Genomic DNA, 26,369 nt, shown 5'->3' on the forward strand with positions numbered 1-26,369 from the left:
CACTAGTACTACAGGTCAGGACAACTCAGCTGTTAGGAAGACTTGGTAAAGACTCATATTTACATGAGATTTTGTACAAAGATTCAGACCTTTTCCTCCTTAATCTTCCGGTGACACAAGTCTCACTGTCAGAATTCATGGGTACACTGGCATCTTTGATAATTGCTTGCTTCATGCTAATTCTCTTTTTAGCTGAAGATACTAAAAAAGAAAATGAAAGTCTTCAGATCATATAGTCAAATATGACATCATATAATATGCCTAAGATAATAAAGATCTTGGCAAAGTAAAAAACTCCCCTCTTCAATTTTCAACCATGCCATATCCTATTATTCACTGAGGGCTAGAAAACTTACACAAATCCTACAGAGCAAGGACTCCCAAAAAACAGGTATATTAGCTCTCAGCTGTGAGCAAAGTCTCCATGCTGTGTGGAGCAAGCTGCGCAGTTCAGAATACACAACATATACACAACACGAAAAGCCAATCGAACAGCAAGAACTGTCCTTGTTTTTATTTTCAGTACATCTCAACTCTCATGCCCACCTAAATAATCCATGAAGTGTGAACATGGCACTCTACCATCCCACCAGGGCAATATGCCAAGTCTATAGACCACACATCTTTCAACTGCAGGCAGCATTTTGTGCCTCCTACGATGCACCAAGTCTACGTCCATCTTTTGCACAGAGGTTGGTGCACTTCTGAGCACTGCCACTAATCAGCAGATTTTTGAGGAACAAAACATTTCTTTCCTGTTCTTGGTGATCATATTGCTTACCACTCTAATGGACCAAAGTTGTAAGCTGGGCATTTAGGATCTACGAACCATCCATTCACAATTCAACTCCAGGAACAAACAACATAAAGGAGGCAGAATCAACTTTCAAAAAACTAATTTTAATCAAACCAAAAAAACCTGTTGATCATTAACAAGTTTATAAAACAGTGATTTAGTTACATAAATAAATTGATATCAGTGTATCAAATCTTAATTACTTTCAACTTCATGAGTATGTTTACATGGATGATGAAGTACAACCTTTTTACCTATTATAATAAATAAAATGGAGAGCATGAAATAGTTTTTCTAAACAAAAATACCTACCAAACATACCTCTATCATGTTCGCTAATGAAGGGAACAAGAGACACTGGACAACTTTTGCACCAAAACATAAAAACTGCTTTAAAAAGCACAAGGATATAGAACCATCAGCTAAAATAAAGACACTGTACTGTAACCAAAGTTGGTACTTAATAATATAATGAACAGTTTGGTAATTAGATCTTCAGTTTGGTTATTTTAAAGCATTAAGACAAGGCAAGATAGAAGGCTGCTTTTGTTTGAGTAATTCTAGAGAAAATAAAATATATTTAAAAAACAAACTGAAAAGTAGAACAGTCATACCTACACAACTTTCTGTCCTGCACAAAGTCAAAATACCTATGCAGAAGGTATATATATAATATATATATGTTATTTATGCACAAAGGTTAGCTCACTGCAAAGGCATAACATGTAATGTCAATCATTTTGGAAAACATTATGTGTTTTGTGTCAAAAGGATATTTCTTTAAGCTTTCTAGGCTAGGAGGCACAAACCCCAATTCTGGCATACTGTATTCTTAATGCTAAGGCTTGCTGCTCTCGCTGCGTATTTTTTGTTGTCCCTCTTTACTACAGTGCTTGTTACAAGCATGTGTGTATATATATATGTATACACAAGTTGTATAAATATATATATATAAAAAAAACACCTTCCCCCAATAGGTATCAGTCCAACCATGCTATCCAAAAGGTGGCTCTGCATAGACGCCCAGAATATAGTTCACCTCCTGAGCCAACCCTGAAGCAAGGTGCGCTTTAATCCTTCTCATAGGTTTTCTTTTTTAAAACCAAGCTACTGCAGCTTCAAGTATTTTGCATTACATAGATTTTTTTATATAAATTAATGTTATATTTTTCAGTATTCAGACATATACTATAATATATATACAGTACAATAAATGCTCTCATTCTTTTTTTATTATTTTTTTGATAAATCCCTGAGAATGTATGTTGACAGTTGCTAAGTTTCCACATGCACAAGCATTGTGTGCCATGCTTCTGGATGAACAGCACTGCAAAGCCACGTGGTCAGCCTTATAACTATTAGTATTTCATTTGTTGCTTTGTTTAAATATGCTGAAATGTAAGGATGAGTTACAAAGGAGTAAAGCTGGATCCATTCGAGGTACTTATCACAGGATGGAGGTGTTTTGTTTGTTTGTTAAAGCCATTGCAATATATGCTTGTTTTTGAGGCTGTGAACGTATACAGAAAGAACAGGAGAGCGATGTGGGCTTTTGCCACTTGACAACATATACTCAGTGTAAACCAAACCTTTTTTAACCTCTCTCTCTCACACATAACAGAAAAAATGAGAAAAAAAAATAAACACACAAACTTTCACAACATGACAGTTTAGTTTGCAAACTCAATATAACTATACACATATAATACCGGTGTGGCTCTGTTTCTTTAAGTTAAAAAGGATACAAAGGCAGGCTCAAGTAGAAACAAACCACCCTTTCCCTCCCCCCAACCCCCCACCCACATTCACACATTTTCATCAACCAAAGCGTTCACGAACCAACATCATCAGTTTCTTTTTGCCTTTGTAGATTTGTTTTAGGTTGTCAATAAACTGTGTAAACTGGATATGCCCATCATGAGCCATTAAGAAGGTCTCTCGGGCCTTGCTAAGGAACTCTATAAACTCACTATAGTGTCGAGGGCTGATGTGAGTGAGACGTGAATGAGTCGTATTAATGTAGGCTCCGATCGTGGCATCCAAGAGTTGCCTTAAAGGGGCTTTGTCCAGTGACATGAGCTTACCAGAGTTCCTCCTTCCGTGAAGTCCCACTATGCCAGGAGTGGTCAAAGTACACCTACGCAAAATGTCTGACAGTACTGTTGCACATTTGACACTTTTGACCACCAGAGGTATTATAGCTGCTAGCTCATTTTTCCCAAGGGAGTGGCTGAGCGCACATGCCCACAGAACATCATTAATAGCAGGGTGTGTATCCTGATTGTAACTCAGGTTGAGATGCGTCATGGCCAAAGTGGCCAGCTTGTAGGCCCGCATGGGGTAACCATGGTGTTCCATGTATCGTGCTATAGTAAAAAGTTGTGAGTAGCTCATGCCAGTTGTAGCAGCATCTAGAATGATTTGGTAAGCAGTCTCAAAAGCTATGTGATCCTTTTCACATAACGTCAGTGCAGAGAGGGCACAGTTTTGAGGATCCTTCATGGCACACTGTAGAGCAAGCGTCCTAGCACTGCCAGCCAGCTTCTCCTGCTGATTGCAGTCCAGATGCAGACGGACAATGGTACTGTTGGACATCACTGTTGTAGCAACAATACTAGTGGCTTCTGTTGGAGTGAAAAGTGTAAACCAGCTTTGCATGATGCTATCCAGTGCATAAACACCTTGGAAAGAAAAAAAGGATTAGTGATAACTGATAAAGCCTAACAGATACAGATGTTCAGCAAGAGATAACGTTTTTAGCAAAGTCTACGAAGTTACCAGCACATACAAGGGGATGTGCCTCAGCAAGAAAGGCCAACCCAAATAACAGGCTGGAAATGGACATTAAAACAAAGGCTACTGTGCAAACTCTGTAACAATCACTGAAATGCAGAGAACAACAAAAAAACATAAAAGATAAGCTTCACTCTCTTGGTATAAAAAATGAGCTGTTTTACTTGTTATTTAAAACAATTTGGATAACAAGTTCTGGCTCATTTGGTCTCATTACATCACTTAAAAGCAGCCCTCATGTTGAATGTTTTTAAAAGGTAATTTTAAATTATTTTCTCAGTGTACATCTGTGGAGTAATTGCCTAAAGTGACTAGGCAAATTAAACTAATATTCACATTTTAAAGAAAACGTACAGCATTGAAGAAGCTTTCAGGGTGGAGTGTAGCTGCATTACCTAAGCGTTCCCTAGGCCTCCAACCTTAGATGCTATCGCACTAGGGGAACCTGGTGTGCTGACTCTAAGGAACAGTACGGAGTGTAGAGCAGAGTGGAGACATCACGGCTAGGCTCTGTGACCAGGTGGGGACTCGATTGTTCTTGTGCACACCGAGAGCGATAAGCTGCACATTTGCTACCCTGAGCCAACGACCTGTCATGTTTTTGACAAAATGCTCTACTCTAGTGAACTTTTGCTCATTATAATATCATTATAATACCAAAACACACCTCCATCCCAAAAGCTACCCGCCTCCAAGGTGCGACCAGCCCTCACTGAGCACGCGCTGTGAATTTCTCGGAGCCTATACCTTTAAACAAAAGCGAGAAAACTTTTTACCAATTATAACCAAGATATGCATGACTAGAGTCACTCAAGCTCAAGATGGAAAATAATATTAATTGGCTTAAGAGAGAGGGGATGTTAGGGAAGATACCATCACGAAGGATACCTTCTGACTTCTAGGGTCAGTCGATGGGCTGAGCTTCTCTTCCCCCCCCCCCCCCCCCCCATTGGGACGCCGCGGGGTAAGTTTTGAACGCTTGGTTATACCAGGTGTGTACCTGTGTGTTTCATGCATGCTTGCTTGCTTTTGCAGACAGTGAATTTATTGCCAGCAATCCAAAGAACCTGCGTACCTGTTGCTGTAATAAATTGCACTTAATTGCATTGTTCCTAGCCGTGATAGTTCTCATTGAACGCGACTAGAGTGAGGGCGTGCTACGTTATTGGTGAATCTGTGACCGTGATAGTTCAATACCCTGAGTCCGACCGGACCCATAACGGTTAATTGGCTACACCCCTTAACGCAACAGCATCTCAAGGAACAGCGCATGCACAAAAGAACATGAAAGTATGCTAAATAGCTCACTTAATAGAACATCATGGCATTTAATACTAAGCATGCCTTAAAAAAAATAAATCCTACCTACCCCCTCCCCTACGGTTTTCAGATACATCTTTTATCAAATTCATATGCACCTGAACATCAAGCTCCTTAGTAAGGAAATACTCTGAGCAATATACACTACTGTCTATTATCTGAAATAAATATTTTCCTTAGTATCACTTTATTCCTGGTGTGTGTGTGTGTGTTTGTGTTTGGTGGGGAGAGGAAGGGGGAAACAGTGACTGATAGGTTCCATAAATTTAACCTTATAGCCAACTAGAGTGCCTTAGTATTGCTAGAGTCAGTTAACACACATCTGTGAGCCCACCTAAACCACACCCAGAGGTCCTAATTTTCTCTGTAGGACTCTGATGCTTCCTGCACATCCCTTCACTCATGCAAAAATTCAGCATAGCCAGAGAACACCAGAGCTTCATTTAAATAAACAGATTCCCTGCTTTACCAGCTTGATTAAGTCTCAAAAGTACTTTGCATGACATTATAGGTTCTTTATGAGATACTTCTATTAGAATATGTTAAACTAGTTTAAAGCAGTATTAAAAACAGCATTTTATTTGCCAATATGCAACTGCACAAAATAATACCCAGGCACTAATATCTGTAAGATATTCTCAGTAATAATTATCTTAGCAAAGATATAATAGCAATAAAACAAAAGCATTGCATGAAAATTTGCAGACACAAATTGTTCTCTGGCTGAGGGCATACAAAGGCAAGTTGTATTTTCCCAAGCTACTGACAACATTAATTTGCCAGTTAAGCATAAAGCAAAGAAACTAATCCATAGAATAAGCAGCGGTAATCTTATGAAGTTCTGAAACTCAGGAAGCATCTATGAGACACAATCCGACTCAAATGTATGAAAAAGGAGTAAATACAGTAGGGAAGCATGCTTTCCAGAAATACCTCCAGTGACAATTAAAACTGCTCCCTTATCATAATATTTATATTGTCCCCACTATCACAGGTACTGATTTTTATTATTACTTTTTTATAGCCACACAGCTTTTAATGCCCTCATCTTCACTTTTAGATTCTGTATCCTCAACTTGCAGATGGTAAACTGGAATACAGAAGCTAAGGAATGCCTCATCAAGACACACAGGAAATCTATGGCAAAGCAGAGAAATGAACAGAATGTCCTGATGAGTGCATTATTCTCCCACTGCTGTCCTCTAAATATGAGGGTGGTTCTGCTTCCATCTTTGTTCGTTGTTGTGGGAAAGGAATTCGCAGGTGGCTTAGCGATGTTTCATATGCCCCTGAATTAGAGATAATGAGGAAATAAGCGGTAGAAACAAAAACTTGAGCAAGGTCAAGATAAATTAACTTGGCTGCAGTGCTAAAGATGAGCTTTGGGCAGTGACCAATTGCTGGCTGGCTTGAGGTGCGTGTCTGAGGGTCTCTAACCAATTGTATGACAGAATCGGGCATGTGGACAGCGCATGGGGTTACGGGGAAAGTATATGTAGTGGAGAAAAAAGGACAATAAAGGCCTTCTGTTCAAGAGCCATCAGGAGTCCTTGTCTTTCATCCCTTCAAATGGTGATCCCGACGTGATCGGAAGAGAGCAACGCTGAGAGAAGCGTCTGAAGGGACCCCAGCCGAACGACTCAAGCTGACGGCAGGACCACGGCTTTAATCCTGGGACATCACCTCAAGAAGCAGGAGAGCGGCTGGGGCATTAACTATGGGAGCTAATCTATCGACCAATGAGGAGGCGATAGCTAAGATACTGACTCAACTCCTGGTAAAAAGAGTAAAATATGACCCACATAAAGTGAAATGATTGCTAAAGTTCTAAAGAAAGAACAGGGCCCCGGCAACAGCTTTGGCAGCGTTTGATGTAAAAACTTGGGAGAACGCGGGGACAACTAAATGGGATGCTGCCTCCCAGGGAAATACAACAGCTGCTGAGGTGATAACGACCTGGCGCTTAGTGACTGAGACACTGAGATCATGGCAAGTGGAAAAAAGGGTAGAGACAGTGGCTGCTCAGGCTACGCAGGCGGGTGAAATAAAAAGCTGTGACTGCGTACCTCTGGAGGAAGTAAACCCGATAGACTTGGGAACAGAGGCGGAGACAATGTCTTAGAGGCCGTCAGCGTCGCCGCTGCTGCCACCCACAAGGCCAGCAGAGCCGCCCACGGGGGATCCTTTTGACCCCCCCAGATCGTTGGAAACAACTTCAGAGAGAAGCAGTAAAGGGGGGGGGGGGGGGGGGAGGGGGAGGCGCAGGGCTCGTTTTTCCAGTCCAAGTTCGGGATAGCGGGCAAAATGACTGGAACCCCTTCTGGTGGGACCTTATTAAGGAACCGCGTAAGGCAGTGACCACTTATGGGTTATCGGCCCCGTATACGCAGTCCCTGCTGGAGAATGTCATGTCGGGACAGCTTTTAACCCCCTTTGGCATACGACAAGTGGCGGCGATGATATTAACTCCGACACAAAAGTTATTATGGGAACAGAAATGGAGATTTGTGCGAACATGCAGTGCTCCAAAATTTAGAAAGGTAGCCTGGAGATCCGCTTTTCATGGCCGGTATACCTCAATTGATGGGTACAGACCCGATAGTGGATCCACACCTTCAGGCGCGTCTAGATCCAGGCATCCTCCGGCTGACTGCGACCCTAGCCCTTCAGGCAATGTTAAGAATTCCAGAGACCGGGAAGCCCACGCAGCCCTTTACAACGGTCCAGCAAGGGGTGTCTGAGCCATACATGCAGTTTATAGGTCGGCTTATAGGTCTAGTGCGATGCACTAGATAAGCAGATTGACAATCGGGAAGCAAAAGACGCCTTGCTACAAAAGCTAGCTAGGTAGAAAACGCAAATACCGACTGTAAAAAGGTGCTGCAGGCTCTGCCTGTGAATGCAACACTAGTTCAGATGATAGCGGCGTGTAACTGAGTGGGTTCTATCGAACATCATACCGAATCGCTGGCGTCCGCTTTTGCAGCAGCACTAACCATCAGTCAGGACCCCAAGGGTCAGAAAAAATGCTATCGGTGTGGAGACCCGAGCCACCTAGTCTCCGCATGCCCCTGGCGGGGGCGGGGGGGCGGCTCGCCCCCAGTCCCGCCCACTTTGTGTCCCAGATGTGGGAAAGGACGCCACTGGGCGAACCAATGCCGCTCTAAATACAACGCGGAAGGGCAGCCTTTGCCGCCGTGGCGGGGAAACGGGAAGAGGAGCGCGGGGCGGGGCCGCGACGACACAAGCACCCCCGCCTCCTGGTCAAAGGAGGAACCTCCCACAAGGGAGGGCTCCAAACGTAATGATAACGCAGGGTCCAGCGCCACCTGCACCCCCGCTGTCACCTCCGGGCAGCCGCCCGCCCCGCCGCCGGCTGCTGCGCTTCTCAGGTTCGAGCGCCCGCCCGCACGCACCGGGCGCTGCCTGCTGCTGCGCCCTGCCCACCACCCCGCGGGCCCCCGCTCGCCGCTGCCCGCCGCCGCTGCTGCCCCCCCGCCACCCCCCTCCCCGGGCCGGCCTCCCCTCAGCCCGCCGGCCCCTCTGCTGGCGCTGCGGGCCGCCGCCGGCAGCTCGGCCAAGGATGTGGGTGGATCCCCTGAAAAGGCAGCCACAGATCTCAGCGGTGAAAAAAAGAAACTCAATAAATCCTAGCAGCTGAAAAAAGTTCTCAAAGAATGTGGTGCTGTAGGGGTCTCATTCCATGTTGGAATTTCATTAGTATCTCTAGGAATCTTCTACCCGGCTGTGTCAAGTGGTGTGGATATGACTGCAGTTCTCTTCAAACTTGGTTTCAGTGAATCATCGCTGCAGTCTAAAAGGGCTGCTGGTACAAGCACATTTGTGTTGGCATATGCTATTCACAAATTGTTTGCTTCAGTACAAATCAGCATTACTATAGTTTCTGTGCCATTTATTGTCCGATACTGCCGGAAGATTGGTTTCTTCAAACCTCCTACCCCAAATCCGTGATAACTTCTTATGGTTTTTTACTCGCCCAACATGGGGCTCAAGGAATTTGAGATAAGGATGATAGTTGAGAGAAGTAATGGGCAAAACACGGACTGGATGTTTTTATGAATGCAATAGTTGTGAAGAGTTTAAGAAAGCAGCAATTGTGAAAAATATGTTTCATATTAGTGTGGTGAAGGGATGAGGGGTGGTGTGTATGTAAATTGTCCACCTTTTCAGTGTTGTGATGATGTTATGTTTATTTTGGTGTGGGGAATTCTTTTTCTTTTTGATGTAAGTTTGTGAAGATTGTGATGACTGTAAAGTAAGAGTATATTGTGATTATTCTTAAATATGCTTTTCACAGATGAAAGGGGTGGAATGTAGTGGGTTTACGTGACAAGCTTTTGGTAGCAGGGGGCCATAGGGGTGGCTTCTGTGAGAAGAATCTAGAAGCTGCCCCATGTTAGGTAAGGGCCCCGCTGCTGACCAGAGCCGAGCCAATAAGCGATGCTGTTTGTGCCTCTGTGAGAGAATATTTAAGACAGGAAAAAAAAAAAATAAAATAAAAAAAAATGCTGCGCTTCACAGCAGCTGGGAGAGTGAGAGGAGTGAGGAACAGCCTTGCAGGAGCCAAGGTCAGTGAAGAAGGAGGGGGAGAGGTGCTCCAGGCACCGGAGCAGAAGTCCCCTGCAGCCTGTGGTGAGGACCATGGTGAAGCAGGCTGTCCCCCTGCAGCCCATGGAGTACCACAGTGGAGCAGGGTTCCGCGCTGCAGCCCCGCTGCCACGGTTACCACCGTGGACACCCTCTCAGCAAGAACCAGAGGGAGTGCCGGAGTGGATGTCTCCACAGTAATAGATGTCACGTTGTGGGGTACTCACGTTCATAAAATTCCATTGAACATCAAAGGACCAATTGGGAATGACTGTAGTGTTTTGCTGCTAGGACGATCAAGTACAACTTTGACCGGATTGCTTGTTTTTCCAGGGATAATTGATGCCGACTATAATGGACAAATCCAAGCTATGGCTTGGACACCGTCTCCACCATTGTCAATACCAAAGGGAACTAGAATTGCTCAACTGATTGTTTTACTGAGCAGTAGTCTGCAGGAGTTGGTTCAAGAACAACTCCAACAAGGACATATTGTTCCGACAAACAGCCCATGGAATTCACCAGTGTTTGTCATCAAGAAGAAGAGCGGGAAATGGAGATTACTGCATGATTTGTGACGAATCATCGCAGTGATCGAGGACATGGGCTCCTTGCAGCCAGGATTACCCTCACCTACCATGATACCCTGTAATTGGGACATTGTTGTTATGGACTTGAAAGACTGTTTTTTCACAATTCCTTTGCATCCTGACGACGCTCCTTGTTTTGCCTTTTCGGTACCAAAGATCAGTAGGAAGGAGCTTATGGATCAATATCATTGGACCGTACTACCACAAGGCATGAAAAACTCCCCAACCATGTGCCAAACCTATGTCGCAAAGCTATCCAACCAGTACGCCAGTTCTTTCCAGAGATTTACATATACCACTACATGGATGATATCCTACTAGCTGGACCATCTAGTGATGAAGTCCAAGAGGCACTGCCTGCCTTAAAACAAGCGTTACAGACAGCAGGACTCCACATTGCACCTGAAAAGGTGCAGACCCAAGAACCTTGGAAGTATCTGGGGTGGAATATTTTACAGCAAAACATTCAACCACAGCAGATATCCATTAATGCAGATGTTAAGACACTGAACGATGTACAGAAATTACTAGGCAATATAAACTGGATTAGACTACAATGTGGGATAGACAGTTCAATATTGGCGCCTCTCTTGAGTTATTAAAGGGAGACACTGATATTAATGCCCCAAAGCAATGGACTGAGGAGGCTCATAAAGCATTGCAAATGGTTAATGAAAGAATCTTGGCACAGCAATGCCATCGCCGTAGTGAGAACCTCCCCCTTCAATTATATATTTGTAATCAAGAACAACAACCAGTGGCTATTATTGGGCAATGGGACCCCTCCCGTAAGGACCCCTTAGTGGTCCTGGAATGGGTCTTTTTACCCCATCAACCCTCAAAAACTATTGCAACGTGAGTGGAAAAGTTCGCTGTCCTAATAAAGAAAGAACGTGAGAGAATAGTTGAATTAGTGGGAGAAGAACCCAATCTGATTATAATTCCCGTAGTAAAAGACTACTTCACCTAGTGCTTGCAGAATAGTTTAGAGCTCCAAATAGCGTTGACGGGATTCGACGGACAGGTTGATACCCACCAGCCACCTCATAAAATGTTCTCCTTTTATAATAATAGAAAAATTGAAGAGCAGCCATTGTGCCAATGGCAACCAGTGGATGGGCGGACGGTCTTTACAGATGGGTCCGGAAAAACAGGCAAAGCTGTAGTAACTTGGGAAGAAGGTGGAAAGTGGCAACATCAGATTGAGCAGATCCAAGGTTCCCCACAGATAGTTGAACTACATGCTATTATAATGGCTTTTAAGCGCTGGCCAACAGTACTTTTGAATATTCTATCTGACTCACAATATGCTGTAGGTGTCGCTACAGGACATTAGCGAGAGGGCACATTAGAGACATATCCCAAAGGAAAACTTGTTTCTAAAATGTAAGGAGCTGTTATTTTTGGTGGAGCAGTGAGTGCACCCATATTGTATTATTCACATGCGGAGCCACACCATGTTGTCCAGTATTTTTACAGAGGGTAACGCACGCGCTGACCAGCTAACTAATATGACCCTGACTGCCCCGGTGCCTAAGGTGCTGGAGCAAGCACGGTTATCCCATGCTTTCTTCCATCAATCCACCAAAGTCTTGGTGAAACAATTCGCTATATCGATCACTGACGCCAAATTGATTGTCCAAACATGTCCTGACTGTCAACAACATGTTTTGACCACGCCTTTAACGGTAAACCCTAGATATCTATGGTCCTTACAGTTATGGCAGACCGACGCAACGCATATTCCAGAATTTGGTCGCTCGAAATATGTTCACGTATTGGTAGATACTTTCTCTCATGCTATTTGGGCGACAGCCGCGGCAGGTGAAACTAGCCGCCATATCCAGGCTCACTTCCGTGTTGCAGCACTGGGCATCCCAAAGGAAATAAAAACCGACAATGGCCCCGCGTATACTAGTCACTCCCTTCAAACCTTTTTTCGAACTTGGGGCATCAGACACATCACAGGCATTCCTCATTCCCCCACGGGTCAAGCCATTGTTCAGCACACACATCACACCCTGAAAGAACTGCTAAATAAACAAAAAGGGGGAGACACACAGGAAACACCACAGAACAGGCTGGGAAAGGCACTTTACATAACGAATCACCTATCATTACCCTTTCCTCACAAAGAGGTACCGCCCATAATAAAACATTACAAAAATATGAATTCCGCGCTGTCACGGGTGCCACAATCAGAGCAGGCCTTAGTAATGGTAAAAAATTTAAATGCAGGTCTTTGGGAGGGACCCCAGCCTCTAATAACTTGGGGTCAAGGGTATGCTTGTGTCTCCACAGGTCACGGACCAAGGTGGGTACCAGAAAGGGGGGTAAGGCCATGGTTGGCCTCCTCCTCACAATCGCCGCTGTCATCGGTTATTGCCAGCCCTGGGTCTCCATCCAACCACGCTGCAACATCTGGGTCACCCTTGCCAACATGACAGGACAATAAGCGATGTGCCTGTCCCGGGCTAAAGCTAACGACCCGTTTATGACATGTCTGGTGGGGAACCCAGCAGATAACAAAGACTGGACTGTCTACTTGCCGCAAGCGCCCCTAGAGCCACAGTAATTAGATATTCTGGGATGTGTAACAGCAACAGCACGTGTAAGGTTCAATTACATGGGCAAAAACCAAACCATGAAACAAATGGTCAACGCCACACTCGCTCCTCATCACAATGCATCTCTTTGCTGTAATTATACAAAACTATAATAGCATCCTTCCTTGCGCCAGGAGCCGCTCTGCTCGGCTGTGGGATCGACTGTGGAGCGGACGCCCCTAGGTGCACCCCGACCATTTTCCCCCGGAGGGGTCTCCACTCTCAGCCGCTCACCGCGGGAGTAGACAAGGACCTCCTGAAGCCGCGGACAAATTATTTTAAGTGACATTTTCTTGTGGTATGAATGAGAAGTGCAAGAGGCCTCTTTGCATGACTGTGTGGATTGTGATGTGTGACTGTGGACAGTGCATGGGGTTATGGGGAAAGTATTTCTAGTGGAGAAAAAAAGGGCAATAAAGGCCTTCCGTTCAAGAGCCATCAGGAGTCTGTGTCTTTCATCTCTTCACTTTGTGTTTGTTTTTTTTTTTTCGACCTTGTGTGGTTAAATGATGGGTATATTACTATTTGGTTTGCTTTTCAGCACAGAGAGTCCTGCATAATGTCATAGGCACATAACAAAGCTGTATTACACTCTAAGCTTGGATTTATCTAGGGGCTTAAAAAAAGATAAGAACCTCTCTACGAGATCTTGCCTCCTACATGGTGGGAGGCATTCTTAGTATTTCATTCACCGGTTTTCTGTTTCCTCTTCCCCACAGCTGACCAGATAGCTATCTCACCTGCAACCCAAACCTGGCTTTTCAGAGCAAGCAAAGTTGTAACACAATGCAACAGCCCATAACCACAAGTCTTTTCTCTGCTGCAACCTCAAACCTAGACACAGCATGTAGGGGAGAAGGGGAAATCTGTGATATTTCCCATAAGGTTATGCACCCCTCTACCTTGCAGGGGAAGGAAGTCACACCGCATTACTCAACTATTGTCTCACTTGGCCTGTGCCTATTCTATCATGTGCTCAAGCACATTACTACAATTAACATCTTCTATATGAAAGACTGTTATAGATCAGCAGGAAGTGGGAGACATTTGCAGAGCTTGGGTATTGATAAGCAAGATCAAGCCATCTAAGATTAACTCATGAAAAGGCAGGAGCCCTTGAGTAGCAACTCAGAACATACCTACTTCTGTTGCACATGTTACCAACCACCTCACCATTTCCCGCCGTCGCCAATTCAGTGTTGACAGCGTCATCCGCATCACCTATTAAAACGACACAAACAAAATACAAATTAATCCTAATGCAAAATCAAGGCAATATACCAAGAATTAGGGATTTAAGTTACTCAGATACACTGGGGTTCAAAATGGCAGCCTCTTGCCCTCTCCCTTCTCTGCTACCTCTTGTCAGCTGATACGTAAAAAGATTTGAAAAATACTGCTCAGTGTACTGGGTCTGGCTGGGATGTTAACTTTCCCTGCAGCAGCCCATACAGTGCTGTGCTCTGCACTCGTAGCTAAAACAGCAATGGTATCACACCAGTGTTGTGTCTGCTGCTGAGCAGTGCTGGCACAGCATCAGGACTCTCTAACCCTCCTAGGGGGTGGGCAAAAAGTGAGAAAAGAAACATCACCAGGGCAGCTGACCTAAACCAACAAAAGGGATATTCCATACCATATGATGTCACACTCAGCAATAAAAGGTGGAAAAAGGAGGAAGAGGGAAGGGGGTGGGCTCTCGTTGTGAAAACGTCTGTCCTCCTCCCGAACACCGGCTACGTGCGTTGAGGCCCTTCTTCAAGGACGTGGTCAAGCATCGCTCATTTGTGGGAAGTAGAGAGTAATTTCTTTCCTCTGCACTTCCATATAGCCTTTACTTGTTTTGTTTAGTTTTCCCTTTCCCCCTCCCTTTTCCCCTTTCTTTTTTTTTTTCCCTTTTGTTAAATTGTTAATTGTTTAGTTAAATTTTTTAGTTAAATTGTTTAATTAATAATAAACTTTCCTTAATAATTATTTCTTTTTCCTTTAATTAAATCATCCTTATCTCAAACCATGAGTTGTTCTTTCCTTTTCTTCTTCCCCTCCTCATCTAAGGAGGGGGAGTGAGAGAGCGGTTGTGGTGTTCAGCTGCCTAGCAGGGTAAAACCACCACACTCAGCTATCTTTAGCTATCATATTCCAGCTGTAGGTCCTTCTTACAAAGACTTTGTTTTATTGAGAAAAAAAAAGTAAAACCTAACCAATTACTAATTATTCAAATTAAATTATATTGTACCTCCTCCCTCTGTGAATGGTAGCCTTTAAAGTGAAAACGTCTACTCTTGTTAGGCAAACTAACCCATCCGATTTTTTCCGTACATCTGCATCTCTTTTCATTGACTTCATCAATACAGATAGGAGCTAAGAGTATACTGTGATTTGACTGTCTGTTTATTCTACAGTGATATATATACAATTCCAGATATATCCAGCTATTATTTAAATGCCCATAGTGATAACTTCTCCATCTAAACAGAGATCCTGCAAAGAAGCTCCATCATAAAACCATCAGAAACCCAGAAAAAGGATTTTTTAAAGCTTTGATTTTAGTGCCCATATTTTATATCACTCGCAGTTATTGCCTATGTCATTTATCAAAATGTGGGCAAATATGTTTATTCAGAAAAAAAAGAAAAACTGCACAGAAATTGCATGGAAAGCTTCCTTCAGTAATTGGACAGACTCCACAGATATCTATGTAAAGAAAGCAAGTAGTTTTCCCTTTACAGTACTGGTGATCATACCATGGCATTACTACTTGTAGCAGTGAAATAAAAAGCATAATAGGTCAAACATAAAGCTCTCAGTGATGAACTATACATATTAAAGTCGTAAAATGCACTCACAAAACAGATTGGAGTCAGTAGCACTTGTAAGAGGGTTTTCAACTCATATGCCTTCCCAATACTAAGGAGACTTCAAAGTGGCATGTAGCTCTCTGTCATACCAGCTACTCCTGCCACCTCCTTCAGTTCTAAGATGTATATAGGATAATTAAGAAGATGGAAAAACTACTGAGCATGAATAAACAGACAACCTTTAAGAAGTGTAGTTATAAATAACCACTAGTGATTTCACACTGGGCTCCAAGTATTCCCACCTTGGGAGCTTAGTGACTAGCTATTACAGGATAAGTAATTTGCTGCCTTTGTTGGCCTCAAATGTTGTGGTATCAGGTTGACTAAACAATAATTTAAGTGCTAGACCAGAGAACAGTGTTTTGAAAGAAAGCAAACTGATCTGTAAGGAGCAACTCAACACATTTTTAAGTATGAAAACATGGCTAGCGCAGAGCATAGGAAAAGCCTTTGCTTGAAGTCTTTCTGGAAGAAAAACGGGATGCCCCATCCCTGGGGGGTGTTCAAGACCAGGTTGGATGAGGCCCTGGGTAACCTGATCTAGTGGGTGGCGTCCCTGCCTATGGCAGGGGGGTTGGAACTAGATGATCTTTGAGGTCCCTTCCAACCCCAGCCATTCTATGATTCTATGAAAAACAGGCATCCCCCAAGTCAAAATTCTTCAGAATGCAAACACCTATCCTGTTCTCTCCATCAAAGTGAAGGAGTCTAGGTGACTTCCTTTACTGATGTACACAAAATTGAAGGCTAACATTCTTCCAATATCCAAGATGAATTTTCAGCTTCCCCCAACTAGAGTGAATCTAAGAGAAAGTATAGGTTTATGGTCTAAGTTCTGCTACTGATGGGGGAGGGAAGCTTAAAAAAATGGTATGAATGATGACTTCTCTGAAGATCTTCGCTGATGACTTTCCTCTCTGTGGTGATCTGTAAAAGGACCAGTCACAAGAGCCTTCAGCAAGCATAGTGGACATAACAATAACTCTAATGTAGACAGTCCTAACTTGAGAGCAAAACAGAATACCATATCTAGTTCCTTGACCTGGAAAAGTTTCTTGACTTGAAGAATCTGGTCCTTTCTATTTGATTAAACTGACAGGCTGAGAACACTAAGAGAGGAGCCCTTTACTGATGATTAAAAAACCAAACAAACAAACAAAAAAAAAACCACAAGGATTTCAAATAAAGCATGTATCCATGTCTTGATCAAAGAGGAGCTGAAGTTAATTTATAGCATAACCCATGTAGCCAAAGAAATATTTCACTTCTGCTCAATACATTTTTGAGATACTTCTTCTTAAAAAGAGTTTCAGATCTGTCCAAGACCTATCCAAGATCTGTGCTATCAATTGAAGAGAGCTTCTCAACAGGTCAATAAGTCTGAAAATGATGAGACCCCTGTGAATGATGTCGCTTATCTGAAAGCCAAGGTCTCTCCACTGGGAATAAACCTGACTTTGTCCTGATGGATTTTTATAAGAGTTTCTTAATCTAGAAGAATAGAAGATCTCGCTACCCATAAGAGATACAAGAAATGGCCAACCATTAGCTCCCACAGCAATGCAAAACCTCTTTGTCATACACATTGGAAGAAGGTTTATTTATCTATTTACAGCTTTTCATGGAAACGACACCAAATATGCATTGTGTTCACCTGCACTGTTTTGCTCAGAAGTTCTGCCAGCAGTACCTGTCTGCATTCATACAGTAATACTTACTTGCATTGGCATAACATATAATAGGCAAATGGAGGAATAAGAAGGCCCTCCTGCACCTGCAGATCTTACAGCATCTGTGCCAGTAAGGTTCTGAAGGATAGAATACACCTGAGATGGTCCATGCCCATTTGGCCATGTTGATGACCTCTTTCCACAGCTAGTTTAAATGCCTTCCCTCTGCTGAGTCACAGAACATTCACTACCATCAGAAATAGGGAGAAAGAACCCAGGAGTCCATATATTACTCCCAAATCTAGAACAATATAAGATGCTTTTCTGCCATAGAAATCCCAGTGAAAGAGCTGTGAAATGTTGGTATTATCTTGAGACAGAAGAGTAGACAATTTCTACACCAGTTTATTCCAAACCCTGGATTTAGGAGAAAGTACAAGTTCATGATAATTCTTTCACTAGATCTCACTGAAGACATTCTGATGACATCATCAACCACACAGGGGTATCCATGAATACAGTGACATCCAAAGTGTACTGCTAGCACTGAATGATACTTGATGAATGCTTGAGGTAACTCACAGGTCAAAGTTCTTTCTCTCGCAAGTAAGCATTTAAGGCAGAAACATACCAAGATGTGAAAAAAAAAAGCAGATTTCCACAGCAACCTTAAGGATAAGAAAGGCTAACAAAACATACAGATATCAGCTTTCTGATTAAAGAATTTAGCTTCTGAAAGTCTAGTAATAAATGGTTTCCTGATCTTTGCATGGTTTTTTTTGAAGAACTCCCTGAAAAGGGATGAAGAGGTTTATTTTTGTTGAAATAAACTCTAAGATTCATCAGTGTAAGGCAATATTACTTCAGATACCTAAAACTTAGCTGTCTCCTTTTAGCTTGTAAAGTCTCTCCTAAGAGCCTTAAAAGTGATCTGAGGCTCTTATACACCTCAGACCATCTGATGCAGATGACCATCTCAAAGCATGTGGAGTGCAGGATTTGATGAAGTGCATGCTGCTGTTAGCATAGTCTGCCTTAGAAACAGTATATTATGGTTGACTTTGGGTTTCTCTAGTAATTCAGCAAGCACCAAATCTCCTTTGGGTAAAAAGGAAAAGGAAAGATGGGAGGAATAGTAAGAAGCCCCTCAAGGCCATGCAAAAAATCTAGCGCATTTCTGGCCAGCAGGATAATTTGCTCTCTGGACACCCCTACATATACTCCTGGAGCTATTGAATTGGTCTTCTGTCACTCCTGAACACAAGAATGCCCTGCAGCCACCCACTTCCATCTCTTTCCACCCAAATAGCACAAAAGGGCTGAGAAGACCCTTGCTCTGTGTTTACCAGTCAACTGAGCTTTACATCAGTAAACAGAATCTGAAAACTGAGCCCAAGATGGTATGTCCCTCAGTGACTTAAAAAACTGTACCCACCAACACAGGGTCAAATTCCTGTCTTCTGCTGTAGTAATAATGAACAAGGGAAATACCTGAAGGCCCAACTCCAGAGAAACTTTCAGAAGAGTGATGTCTGGCAAGCTTTCCATGAGTGTTGCTATTTTAAATGCATCCTGGGCAAGTTTGAAGATGTGTGATGAGGAGTGGATATTTTTCTGGATGGATTGTAACACTGTTTCCAGCCTCCTAACATCACCTACAAAATGTAAACAGAATCAACAGAACAGAACAAGCTCCCAAAATATCCAGAGAGACATTATAATTGAGCAGGCCATTGCTGCAGCCATAATATGATGTTTCAGTTGTACACATTTTGTTTTTATAAACTTTCCGTAATTAAATCACATAAACAAAAGATATAAGGCAGCACAAACTCCTCTAGTGTCTGATGGTGTTAGTGCAGTACATGCCAAAAAGTCATCTTGATTTGTGAATTTTAGAAGTGATTTGTCCACTCCTGAGTCTTGCAGTCTACATCGTGTGTCAGAACAAAAAGTTGTTTCATCAGACTCAAATCAAGCCTATCTGGCTACCATCTAGGTAGCTTAACTACTTTGATGGAAGATTAAGTGACAGGTTTGTCAGTTCAGTGTGTTCCCATTTCAAGCTCCTGTCAGATTATAATTTGGATTCCTAAACACAAGTTTTAAAATCTGTCTACTCCATGTAATATTAAAAGCATAAATTTATCTGAATACGAAACTGACAGCACTGTACCTTTGGCTGCTGTTAGCATGGTTGATGCCAGCTCACACTGCTGGGATTCGATGTGACTTAGGGTGAACCAGCGGGGATACCGGTTTGGAACAACTGATGCAATGTGATGCGGGCGGGACATGTCTCCTGAAGGAGCCATAGATTCCATTACTAGCAACCTGAAATAAGGAGGAAATCCTTTTTCATTAAATCATTATTACATTAGGTTACTCATGAGCAAAACCGAAGCCGCAAGATCACTTGACCTTGTTTATGAAATGTGCCTTTTTGAATATAGAAAGATATTAGAAAATCACTTCTTTTCTTGGGGAATCTGAAAAGACTAGTTGCCAAACTTGCTTAAATCAGCAGGCATTTGCAGGAATTCACAGGACAATTAAGCCATCCGTTATCCAAGGCAGCTGAGACTTTCTGCATCATCCATCGAGCTGAAGCTTTTTTCCCTGCCTTTTTTCATTCTTTGAACCACAGAGCTCAGGAAGGAAAATGGAGTAGTTCTCCATCATATTGAGACCATGTAAATATTTCCCCATATTACTGCATGCTCAACTTCAACTTCCTTCACTTGAAAATTATTAGCAAAGTAAGGGAGATGTATATTCAAGAAGTCATTTGGATTTTGATCTTACAATAAATTCATACATACCGAAAAGGGCATTTTACTGTTCATCCATGAACTACTTTTTAAAGTCCTTAAACTCTAGCCTACCAACATTGTATAATGTACCTTAATTTGATGTTAGTGTCCCAAACAGCAGTGACAGAGGAAGTTGCCTTAAAAGTTACTTTTCAGACTCCATTTTCTAATCCTGAAGCAAGAATTTGAGTATGTGTCAATCTACAACAGTCTTATCCACCAAGGAGTATTCACACTTAGAAAACCCAAATTATTGTGTTTGTTGGTGACTACTAAGAATAGAAACGATGGCCAGTAACAGAGACTCAACTGATGGACCTTCTTCTACCCAAAACCAATACAATAGATACAAGATAAATGCCAACAGGAAAAGTAGGAGTGGCTGAACAAAAATAGGCACTCACAACCCTATAGCAAGTTACAGTTCAAAAAAGTGAAGACTTATCTGTTTGTATGCTCCTATATTGAAGGCTTCCTAATGATTCACTCCTGTAACATGCTAACTGCCCCTTGTCTGTGTCCTCTTTCTTGATATCCAATAAAGAAACCATGAACGTGTTTATGTGTGCTTGCACATGATTTGAACCTCAGTAAAGTGTCATCCACAGACAATTTATTGAAATTCTGAACTACTTTATAATGACTAGCAGATACCTCCATTCTGGAACACCCATCTCTATTGTGAAGTATTTTAGAGACAAAAAGAAAATTCCCTTATGGAGTAAGATGCAGAAGAGCAACAGTTAAGAGATCCTACTTAAGGATATATAACAGTTCATATGGACACAGCCAGGCAAGGTCTAAATTAACTACCTCAAACACTAGTGCAAGTGAATCACAGATGTGTGTGACTTCTCAGAGAAGTTTTCTGAATGCTATTTTGACTCTCTCAGCTAGACCAACTATAACATGACCAGCAGCTTGGCTAGTTTACTTCTACAGGTACTGTAGTTTAAGTTATATCTTCAGAACACATACATGTGAAAGCTATTCTTTTTCATCTATACATACTCTATATAATTATTTCTCAAATATAATATCTAACATTCTCTTGGTACATGTACACACCTTACTCCAAACTGACACTTGATCAAATTGTTCAGTCCCATGATTTTATGGATGTACTGGTTTAGGACTCTGTTGCGTTACGGAATGTAGCCAATTAACCGTTATGGGTCCAGTCGGGTTCAGGATACTGAACTATCACAGTCACAGATTCACCAATAACGTAGCACACTCTCACTCTAGTTGCATTTGATGAGAACTATCACGGCTAGGAACAATGCAATTAAGTGCAATCTATTACACCAACAGGTACACAGGTTCTTTGGATTGCTGGCAATAAAGTCACCGTCTGCAAAAGCAAGCTACCATGCATAAAATGCACAGGTACACAGCCTGGCTATTAACGCATTAAAAAGGCACAGAGACTCCAGAGATTTCTAAGTTTACTGGGGAGGTACTTGGTATAACCAGAAGTCACGATGGTATCTTCCTCCCCCACTGGGACACTTCTGGGTAAGATTTGAACACTTGGTTATACCAGTAAGACTGATTATTCTGAACCTCAATTGATTTCTTTGAGACCTTTAGTTAAAACTGAGACCACTGCTGATGATGAAATCCTCACTACTGTGCGAACAATCCCATGGTCACCAGCAGAGTTGATAAGAATACAGGAGAAGTTCTCAAGGCAGTCAGGAGAATCGGAAGTCGAGTATGTGTGGCGAGTTTCTCTTGAAGGAGGAGACCAAATTATGTTGAATGAGGAAGAAGCAAGAGGCTTTTGGGGACCAGGAGTATTTTTAACTACCACACCAGGAGACCATAATTGCTCTATAACTGAATGAGCTGTATACTGGGCAGGGGGTAGAGATCCCCAGGAGAGAGGGGAACTCCTGGAAATTAGAGCCACAAACTATTCTGACCTGGCTGTAGCAGTACAGAAAGAAGCCTGCATTCAGGCGATATATGAAAGATATGAATTCAGGAAACCCCCGCTGTTAACTCCTATCAACCCAGCTCGATTAACCCCTCTTATCTGTGCCCTACAAGATATAGATATTAGTTCATTCAGTACTAAGCCCCCAGATCACTCCCGGTGAGTTTGCCAAATCCATACTCAAAACCCCAGATACCCAAACTCAAAGAGAGATTGAAACTTAATAAGGAACAGGGTGAGTTGTGGAGTAAGGCCCTAGCTTTGGGTGCACCCCGACCATTCTTGTGTGGTGCCTCTATGGAGGACCTCTGTACATTAGTCTGATCTCTGGGTAAGAAAAATATTCCAGCTGGGAAGAATTGCCTAACTGGAAAATCCCCAACCCATAAGGAAAGTGCACCTTCTGCACCCAGCCTAATTGACGAGGAGGAAGCTCAACAAAAAAACTATCCCCAGGGAAGGCAGTGAGCCACCCTGCTCGGCGGGCATTAGCAATTCAATGGCTCTCTAATGAACACTCTGACCCTATCATTGCCATTCCCGTTGGACCCCAAAAAATATTGGTAAACTTTCTCATTGACACCAGGGCCCAAATGTTGTTAATTACATGAGACAGCACAAACCCTGGGCATAACGCCTGGTCGACACAGGGTTAAATTCACAGGAATCGATGGTGTGGAAAAAGAATGCCCCACCGCAAAAATTTCACTCTGGCTGCCAAATGAACAGAAATTAACCAGAGCAGAAGTATTAGTTGTTGCTGCATATACTAATATTTTAGGATTTGACATATTGTATGGGCAAATGTGGAAAATCCCACATGGAACTGTGTGGAGTTTTGCGACACATCAAAGGGATTCAGGCACAGTGAAATTGAGTCTGTTACTAACATCCATACCCTTACCCCCCACTAAAATCACTGATGTTTGGCAACATCTGTTGCCAGCAGCAGCACTTATGGGGATTGACGGGGTGGTAACAGAACTGGAAGGAAGAGGCATTATTAAAAGGACTCATTCACCTTACAATTCGCCGGTGTGGACGGTAAAGAAACCAACCAGGCAATGGCATTTTACTGTGGATTACAGGCAGTTAAATGCTAACACTGCACCTTTGACTGCTGCAGTTCCAAACATGGTAGAGATAGTGAAAGCCTTCTGTGCATCAACCAATACAATCACCCCAAAGGTTTATTATAAACTAGAAAAACATCCTACAGGATTTTATACTGGACAACCTGTGCTGGTGAAAATGCCTCAGATTGGAACAGTCACAGTGGTATTAACTAACCCCAAAAATCCCTACACTTGGGAAGTCAAAGATTTTTCTCTCACCCTCTTTCTAACCCTGATGGTTGAATACAACCGAGCATATTTTCTTTGCTTTTGTGTTCACAGGAATCCTGAGTGAACTGCGTGCGGACAGCTGGAGAATCACAAATCAGCAGTTTGGATTGATAATGCTGTGCTTTACCCTGACCTTAATGCAATCCCCTTTGGTTCATAGCCAAAAAGACCCAAAATGGCCATGGTCCCAAGCCCATGTTAAATACACTGGATTATGGGAGCACATGCCATCAGGGAAAACTTAAACTTAGCTACTGTGGTTGTGCATGAAGCTGAGGTGTTTCACTGTGACATCTCATAATGACCCTTGAAACCATGCATTGTCACAGTATAGTGCAAGTGTTGGAACACTGCAAAACATAAATGACCTAAATCTCTCTACTTTAGTTTTTCATGGAAAAAAAAAGATATTTTCAAAAGATGAATGGAGTTGGAATGATTCACTTTGAATGACTGAACTTCAAGCCACTTCAGGCCAGACAATACAAATCAGTTGCCAAATAACTAATGGGTCTACTTACAATAGGCCGACTGAAATTAAGACAATTTATGCTGATTCTTCCAGACCACAAAATTATAGTACCAGTTTTAGCAAAATAACTGAACCAAATTCTAATTGCTGGCACAATTTTACTTTCACCAAACCTATAACTGCGTACTGTCTTTGGGGTTACAGAGGCACTGAATTGCTATTCGAATTTACAATTGGTACAGCGACATCCACGTCGATTGTAAAGAACAAGAAGCCTCTGCTCCCGCAGATATTTGAAAATGTACCAACTCGGCCTCCCATTAGTCTAACTCCTTCCGTCTTCAACACAGGTCCTTACCTAATTAAAAATGTGGGACAACAAGTTCTCTTTAACCCTAGCTGGTCTCTAAAAAGGGTAGACCACCTTTTTGAGGACTGCCTACACCGGCTGGTTAGTGTGCTTACATGGATGTTCTCTGAAACAATCTTGGCACATGCCACAAGATGCAACTGGGTTATTGGGAACAGGATTAGGTATATTAAAGAGCATTGATGCCGAGGTTCTAATGAGTAGAATAACTGCTACTACAGATGACCTAAGGAAATTGGAATGACCAATAAAATCATATAATCAATTAATTGTAAATACCCTTGGAAAAACTCAAGGTGATACTTCCCTTCCTTGAGCTGCATCCAAGCAGAGTTATGGATATAGTCTGTAGCAGCAGCTATTATTAGAGAGGGAAAAGGAGGAACTTTACCCACTGAAATTATACTCCATGATCTGCTGCCTATGCCTATTGGAATGAACCTTACCCTGGTGAAGAAATTACTGTTACATGAAGATTTGAAGCAGTTAATGAAACAAGTTCAAGAAAATGGATGAAAGACTTTGATTACTGTCCATCATGATATAGAAGAAACACATCAAGTGATGGAAAGAATAAAGAAAGATGAAAAACTGTTGGTGGGACACATTGTTTGGATGGTTGTCAACTGCCACAGGAATCTTCAACAAGATGCTTCACCCTGTTGTTGTTTTGTTACTACTCACTGTATTATGCTTTATACTAACAATTAGTTTGTATGTTAAACTCTGGACTATGATGAAACGTTTAGTATCCCTACATGATGTACGTACACTCGATAATCCTCATCCTGAGAATGTATGTGATATACCTGACACATTCCAAATGTCATGAAGCTTGAGTGACTATAGTCACAGGGTGGATTATGCAGTGTGATTGCCTAAAGTGACTAGGCAAATTAAACTAATATTCACATTTTAAAGAAAACGTACAGCATTGAAGAAGCTTTCAGGGTGGAGTGTAGCTGCATTACCTAAGCGTTCCCTAGGCCTCCAACCTTAGATGCTATCGCACTAGGGGAACCTGGTGTGCTGACTCTAAGGAACAGTACGGAGTGTAGAGCAGAGTGGAGACATCACGGCTAGGCTCTGTGACCAGGTGGGGACTCGATTGTTCTTGTGCACACCGAGAGCGATAAGCTGCACATTTGCTACCCTGAGCCAACGACCTGTCATGTTTTTGACAAAATGCTCTACTCTAGTGAACTTTTGCTCATTATAATATCATTATAATACCAAAACACACCTCCATCCCAAAAGCTACCCGCCTCCAAGGTGCGACCAGCCCTCACTGAGCACGCGCTGTGAATTTCTCAGAGCCTATACCTTTAAACAAAAGCGAGAAAACTTTTTACCAATTATAACCAAGATATGCATGACTAGAGTCACTCAAGCTCAAGATGGAAAATAATATTAATTGGCTTAAGAGAGAGGGGATGTTAGGGAAGATACCATCACGAAGGATACCTTCTGACTTCTAGGGTCAGTCGATGGGCTGAGCTTCTCTTCCCCCCCCCCCCCCCCCCCATTGGGACGCCGTGGGGTAAGTTTTGAACGCTTGGTTATACCAGGTGTGTACCTGTGTGTTTCATGCATGCTTGCTTGCTTTTGCAGACAGTGAATTTATTGCCAGCAATCCAAAGAACCTGCGTACCTGTTGCTGTAATAAATTGCACTTAATTGCATTGTTCCTAGCCGTGATAGTTCTCATTGAACGCGACTAGAGTGAGGGCGTGCTACGTTATTGGTGAATCTGTGACCGTGATAGTTCAATACCCTGAGTCCGACCGGACCCATAACGGTTAATTGGCTACACCCCTTAACGCAACAGCATCTCAAGGAACAGCGCATGCACAAAAGAACATGAAAGTATGCTAAATAGCTCACTTAATAGAACATCATGGCATTTAATACTAAGCATGCCTTAAAAAAAATAAATCCTACCTACCCCCTCCCCTACGGTTTTCAGATACATCTTTTATCAAATTCATATGCACCTGAACATCAAGCTCCTTAGTAAGGAAATACTCTGAGCAATATACACTACTGTCTATTATCTGAAATAAATATTTTCCTTAGTATCACTTTATTCCTGGTGTGTGTGTGTGTGTTTGTGTTTGGTGGGGAGAGGAAGGGGGAAACAGTGACTGATAGGTTCCATAAATTTAACCTTATAGCCAACTAGAGTGCC

General features: G+C 42.5%; 1 protein-coding gene and 1 pseudogene across 2 annotated transcripts in view; one reads left to right on the forward strand and one right to left on the reverse strand.

Annotated features, from left to right (window-relative positions):
- Positions 1–879: 879 nt before the first annotated feature.
- The window catches only part of LOC125181568 (zinc finger SWIM domain-containing protein 6-like), a 90,229-nt gene continuing 64,739 nt past the window's right edge, over positions 880–26,369 (reverse strand). The window contains exons 10-14 of one of the 2 annotated variants that reach the window (XM_066987336.1): positions 19,415–19,572; positions 18,730–18,893; positions 13,853–13,934; positions 4,257–4,336; positions 3,273–3,477 (exon numbers count right to left, since the gene is read on the reverse strand). In XM_066987336.1, coding sequence (XP_066843437.1) covers positions 4,299–4,336; positions 13,853–13,934; positions 18,730–18,893; positions 19,415–19,572 — 442 coding nt within the window. In that variant the 3' untranslated portion in view covers positions 3,273–3,477; positions 4,257–4,298. Of the gene's footprint in view, positions 3,478–4,256; positions 4,337–13,852; positions 13,935–18,729; positions 18,894–19,414; positions 19,573–26,369 lie in introns of both variants that reach the window. The other variant, XM_066987335.1, reaches the window with a different exon arrangement.
- LOC136788535 (protein FAM210B, mitochondrial pseudogene) lies at positions 7,493–8,949 on the forward strand (annotated as a pseudogene).

Source organism: Anser cygnoides, chromosome W (assembly GCF_040182565.1).
Source record: "Anser cygnoides isolate HZ-2024a breed goose chromosome W, Taihu_goose_T2T_genome, whole genome shotgun sequence".
NCBI classification, from domain to species: domain Eukaryota; kingdom Metazoa; phylum Chordata; class Aves; order Anseriformes; family Anatidae; genus Anser; species Anser cygnoides.